Source organism: Malania oleifera, chromosome 13, assembly GCF_029873635.1.
Source record: "Malania oleifera isolate guangnan ecotype guangnan chromosome 13, ASM2987363v1, whole genome shotgun sequence".
Lineage (NCBI taxonomy): Eukaryota > Viridiplantae > Streptophyta > Magnoliopsida > Santalales > Ximeniaceae > Malania > Malania oleifera.
The window spans coordinates 20,860,073-20,866,374 of record NC_080429.1 but is presented as its reverse complement, the minus strand read 5'-3'; the positions used below and the strand labels follow the sequence as shown (position 1 = coordinate 20,866,374).

Genomic DNA, 6,302 nt, shown 5'->3' with positions numbered 1-6,302 from the left:
AATGGGATGGGGTGATCATTGGTTAGATGTGAGTGATGGATAGTGTACATATTCAATTGTATTTTTAAATTTTGAATGACTTTGACACCGAGGATGAATTTTAGGTATTAGATTTAAATTTGCATGAAATTAAATAAAAAATTAATATGATTTTATATCACATATTTTTTCAAATTTATACAAATCCAAATTTAAAGTTTCTTTCAAGAATGAGAGATTTTAGTAAAGTTTATTTTCAATTATTAATTTTTAATTCAAAATAATTTAAACTATCAAGTTATAAGTTATTTAAAATATGATACAATTGGACGGCCTAAATTTAACAACTTTTCTTTGAAAAGATATTGATATGACACTGGTGGGTGTTGACAACTCCCAAATTCTATTGAACCCTACCTCTTAACCTCTTACTTTTATATACAAGGTTGCTTTCATAACCGATGACCAATCAATCGATGACAAAAGAACAACCTTATTATTGATCCGAAGCCTACCCTCTATAATTTATTTCGTAATCTTACAAATTTCGCATATAGTTTCTCATTCTATTCTATTTTCAATTCATTTTCTTCTCCTTACCAAAGTACGTTAGGTTTGGTAATGGAAGATTGCAAAGACAAAGTAGGATTGTGGGATCTAAAGAGAGGTTGAAAAATGATTGTCCAGCAGCTATTTTGGAAATATGGGAAGGCTGAAACAGCAGAGCTTTCCATAATTTTGAGAGAGGTCCCCCTCAGATTGTAGCTCAAATCCTACTTAATAAAAATATACTCAAATGGAGCCAAGCCACCTTCTCATCACTCATGTCGGAAATTTGCTCCCTTTCTGGCTTCATTTGCTTCGTAATTTGTAATTGACCACTCTGCATGTTCTGCTCTACTCCATTCTTTTTCCAAACTCTTCAAAAATTAAAACCCAAAAAAAAAAAAAAAAAAAAAAATTCTCTTAAAAAATATATATATTTTCTAGAAAGCACTAGACATCACGGTCGTAAAATATTACGAGTTTACGACTTTTCTCGTGCTATGAGCATATGATCATCATGATTCCGCAAGTAATAATATAGTTCTTTATTTATATGAACGTGTGCGAGACTCTTTAGCACCTGATTAATGAATCTTATCGTATCCACTTAAATACTAAGGCTTTCAATCTTTAATAAAAAGTTGAAACATTATTCTCATCCCATGTCAATGCACTACTCCTTTATAGTTATCATAGTAAATATGTAACACGAAATTGCATGCAAATAATTTTGTGTGAATATTTTTATAATTTTTCATAAAGTTTAGTCATATTTTTGGAACAAAGTAATAATGTACTATCACAATTAAGTGAGCCAAATATTAAAGTATGAATATCCAAAGTTATTTATCACTAGACATGATTAATTTGTATGTGAATTATTTTGTGTAAATAATATTTTAATGATTTTTAGTAGAGTTTAGATACATTATCATAACCAAATGCACAAATATTAAAGTATAAACATTCAAATTTATAAACATGATATGGCAAGAATGTTATAATTAAACTTGTGATCAGGAGCATTAATTTTTTCAAGTATTTAATTTTTGATTGCAGCGCAATAAATTTTGTGTTACATTTTATCTAAAGTAATACAAATTTAAATTTAATGTTTAAATTTTTTTACTCCCGAGTATAGTGAGTGGGCTATCTTTGGGTGGTTAGAGTTTAATATTTGCAGCAATTTGTTGAAAAAATTGAAGCGTAATAATCTTAAACTTAGTGTTGAGAATATCATTTCTTTCATTTCCACCAATCTATTCTCCTGGACTTGTTTAAAAGAAAAAGTTTAGCATCACAGCCTTACGTCGTCATGAACTGGTCATGGCAGCTGAGAAGATGAGACGGGGACTTGCGGTGGATGTAGGCTCATATAAAATAGCATTAATCTTGTTTAAAATGTTACTGTTTTTTCAGTTTCTCTACTTTAAATAAATTTTAATTTTTTCTATTATATTAGTGTATGCTTCTATAATATATATATATATATATATATATATATATATCTTTTTTCAAAGAAAAAATCCTAAAACAATCTTATTTACCCCTCAATAATAAAATGAAGTGAAGGCGTAGAGACAAGCGCGGCGAGCGGACCAAGGATGCAGAGCTTTTACGGGTTGGTCTGGGTCATTGGAACCTGAGCTGGTCGGTTTCCAGCCGTCTTAAAATACCAAAACAATATATGAGCAACACTATCAAACAACATAAATTACTACTGTAACTCTTTATCTTATCTTCCCTTTTCTTTTTATATTTTCTTTTCAATTTGCCTCGTCCATCTGCATAACCTTATAATAATCTTCGCACATGTTGTGTTATAGAGAATAGGATTAAAAATCCTCTCTTTCGAAAAAGATAAAACTAACTGGCTCCAAATATTACTAAAAAGATTGTACATCCTCAAAGATTTCATCTAGGTCATTGCCTCTCACGAATTCAAACCATGTGAGAAAGAAAGTCAAGGAGTGTATGGTAGCTAGGCACGCCAGACACTCCACCTGTATAGTGTATATATACCACACAACTGCATGCACGTGTGGCTCCACGTGCATGGACTTTTCATCATTAGCGTGGACTTCTTTAATATAATATACCATAAGCTAAAACAAATAGAGAGGGTTTAATTGTACCTGCCAAAGGGATCTGTCCGTACGTTTTATGTTTTGGGGCAGCACTTCTGTACCTTAAAAGTGAAAACCAGAGGAGACAAGCCGATGGAGGTCATCACCCTACACTTTCATTTTCTTCCCTGCATATATATATATATATATATATATATATATATATATGGTGCGAAGACCACTATTTAATTCATCATCATCCTCTTCCAAAACCCCTCATTCTTTTGGTGTACAAGTAGTCAGATAGTGAGGCTGCACTAATTAGTTATTGGAAGTTCTCATTCTCTCAGTTCTATTCTCAACAACAATCATATATAAGTCTAGGAATTACAGATCCTCCCTCATGTCCATGCTGTCTTTTCTTTTTACTCTCTTCCTCTGCATTTCCATGCCTGCGTGTCATGCTCGCTGTTTCAGGGTCGTCAACATGGCTTCTGGCACCCAACCCCATCTTTCCAGCAAGGTTGGTGTTTTGTGTCCTCTCTCTCTCTCTCTCTCTGCGTTCTTTCTTTTTCTTCTTGTAGGTTTTTGACTGATATATAATTTATACCGCTAGGCCTTTTTCTTTTGCAAACTGAGACAAAACATGTTTTGTTCTCAGGTGCAGGTGGCAGATCAGAGAGCCAACAAGGACACGGTTCAAAAGTTAAGGGAAAATGGAGAAAGCATGACTGGTAAGAAGACACATAGTGGTGCATTCGTTCAAAACCTGAAGGAATTGCATGCTCTTCTCAAGGAAATGACAGGCGTCAAATTTAAAGGAGCTAATTCAGGTGTTGTGCAAAACAAGTCTCCTAATCCCCATGAGAAGCAGAACAAAAATCCAGGGTTTTACTCAGATTATTCTCGACCAAGGACACGTCCTCCCTCTCACAATTGAGCTTTATTTCCCTTTTCTTGCGTGTTATCTCCTCCATAATTTTGCTTTCTTTCCTCTCCAATATAAGCAGAACAATCTCAAAGACAAGTTTTTTTACAATCTCAATTTTGTACACTAGAAAGTTTAACTTCACAAATATTTCTTTTTCTTCAATCTTATCCATAGCCTTACCACAATCAGTGGTCGTTGTCATCATCATAACATTGATATTAACATTTTATCATTATTGTTAATGTTATTGATGGGGATGGAACATGCAGGAAGTGAAATTGGTGATGAGTCCTCTCACGCCGTTTTGCTAAAGGCAACAAAAACAAAGGTAAATTGTACAATATTACTTCTGTGGTTTTACAGTGGGCTGTTGAAGTTTAATGTTTAGTGAGTGCTAAAAGCTGCAAGACCTCATGATCCATCTCTTCAATCATGTCTCTAGTGTGACAACAGCAAATGTTTGTGCCTGCACGAATGCATGCAAAACTAGCACATAATTGGAATTTGATGGAAAATAATTAAATTTTGGAAAGCTCCAAGCAGCAGCAAAGCATTTGGGATGAGTCTTTTTTTAGATATATAGACGATGTGAAAAACAAGGAATGATGATTTTGAAGGTAATTATAAAAGAAATGGTAATTTGCCATGATGAGTATAATCCCACTACTAGATACTTGTGTAGGGATCAAGAAGGCGAGCACGCTCACTGCTAAGATTTGGGTCCCCTGTTGAAGAAACTATAGACTCGAACAATAGTAATGCACAAGATGATGCAGTAATGACAGACTATGTGCCGGCACATCATCATCCGCCAAAGCACAATAGCCCTTGACCTAGTTCTTTGATCTTTTCATCGTTCAAACAAATCATATCCTTTGTTGCTATGATCAATTAATGATCTTATATCATTAATAATCAAAATAGCAGCTGTACATTGCGAGTAAAAGAAGAAACATATATAAGAAGAGTTGTAATGAGAGTAGATGCTCTTCAAGTATATGTCCTCAGATGAGTTCTCTAATTTTTTGTCCATCCGGAGGCTTAGGCCTGAGCTACAAAACAAGAGTAATCCACCCTCCATTTTGGATCCCTTCCTTCCCATTTATCAGAACTTGAAAAATCCATTATTTTCCTTCTAAAGCATTTGATATAATTTAACTAGTCTTACATGGTGCATTCCCAATTATTTTCTAAATTAAGGCTCAAAATTTAGATTTCACCAATTATTTAAAGCATTAAGTTGGATAACCAAACAAGGGATTCCTTATTCACCCTATTGGGTGCAAGACTACATATAAGATTCTTGTCTCACTTGCCAAGTCAGAGGTCCATTGGCAATCGAAAGGGAAGCAAATATTCATTTTTTCAGAAGTCCTGCTCCAATTCTAGAAACGGGTTTTCTCAAAAAACTTCATTTGAAAGAAAGATGAGGAACGCTATTAAGCTTTTCTAAGATGTTCAAAAATGAGTTGCTAAACCCTCTAATAGAAAGAATGAAAAATGTAGACAAGGTTCATGTAGAAGTATAATTTCTACGATCGTTTATGGGGTAAACAGAGTGGAATTTTCCTGATTGTAGGCTTGACCATTTGCTCTTGCTAGTAGGCAGTGCTTGCCACCAAATCTAGCTTGTCCCCTTCTAAGTCACTGACAAATTGATATTATAAAAAAAAGAAAAGGTGGGCAAAAAGATGCTGAAAGTTATCTTGACTAGGGCTCTATTACAAAGATATTATATTAATATAATGACTGACAGTCCTTCAATTTCTAATAATTTAGAGTTCTATATATATATATATATATATATATATTAATGAGTAGTTGGAATGTAGAGTTCACTTAAGACCAAGACAAAGGAATGCAACCATTTCAAGAATGTCCCCTAAACAAATAAAATTAAATTAAAATTAAAAAACAAGACATCCCAGAACAAAAACCAAGGTAAAAGCTATCCACTATGTTCACAAAAATAAATAAAGAAATAAAAATAAATAATTTACATGTCCCAATCCCCAAGAATTTTCAATAGAAAGTCAGAATGACCATGCAAGATGGTTGAGATCAGTGAATATCAAAGCCATCCCATGGATGAGTGAAATTGCATGCTGCAATTTCAGCTAGACATGCCTTGATAAATTTGGGAGATATGCGCGTACTTGCTGGCATTAGAAAACAGAAATGTCCTAATCAGAATTCACGCATGAGTACTAAGCGGAGTTTGATCAACAATCTACTACCCTGATACAACCTTCAATTTTCCTCGTGTGGTTTGAGGACTAAATTTGTTTTTTCATGGGAAAATAAACTAACCAGACAAGTTTGATTCAAAAGTAATTTGACACACTGAAACACAAAAATTAACATTGAATAATAATAATAATAATATGGTCAATTCTTTAAAAATAATAACAATACTATGTCGTAACAAGCAGGTTGTTTGGTACCTCATCAGCTGCTTGTTTGCTTTAGAAGCTACATATTTAAAGAACCAATTATTTCACTCCCAGTGTAGGCCATCTAAATCTTTATAAAACACTGCACATGTGAAGGCAAAGTCTAGCTGTTTAATGGAAAGTAGCTTCAGCTAAAAATTCCAAAGCATAAAACAAAGTAAGGAAATCACCACATAAGCACAAATGCATTATATAAAATAAATGGACAGAGAACTAAAGGGAATGGCCTGTGTTCAGGGTTAGTTTCGGGTTATCTGCAAGCCTATGCAGCCATTAATTTTCTGCACACAGAGAGAGAGAGAGAGAGAGGTGATTTAATTTTCTGTG

The 6,302-nt window shown here is 33.7% G+C and overlaps 2 protein-coding genes across 51 annotated transcripts in view; one reads left to right on the top strand and one right to left on the bottom strand.

Moving 5' to 3' along the window:
- Window positions 1-627: 627 nt before the first annotated feature.
- The window catches only part of LOC131146340 (uncharacterized), a 28,737-nt gene continuing 23,062 nt past the window's right edge, over window positions 628-6,302 (bottom strand). For 18 of the 50 annotated variants that reach the window (XR_009134320.1, XR_009134332.1, XR_009134330.1 and 15 more), the window contains one exon: window positions 5,857-6,256. Coding sequence is in view for 7 of the 50 variants with exons in the window: in XM_058095897.1 (XP_057951880.1) it covers window positions 6,238-6,256 (19 nt within the window). In the remaining 43 variants the exon portion in view is untranslated. Of the gene's footprint in view, window positions 900-3,662; window positions 3,989-5,405; window positions 6,257-6,302 lie in introns of those variants that run through there. The other 32 variants (XR_009134337.1, XR_009134328.1, XR_009134335.1 and 29 more) reach the window with 13 other exon arrangements.
- LOC131146339 (uncharacterized) lies at window positions 2,982-3,684 on the top strand. The gene is made up of 2 exons (XM_058095895.1): window positions 2,982-3,114; window positions 3,253-3,684. The coding sequence occupies exons 1-2, from the start codon at window positions 2,995-2,997 to the stop codon at window positions 3,529-3,531; spliced, it is 399 nt and encodes a 132-aa protein (XP_057951878.1). The 5' UTR covers window positions 2,982-2,994; the 3' UTR covers window positions 3,532-3,684.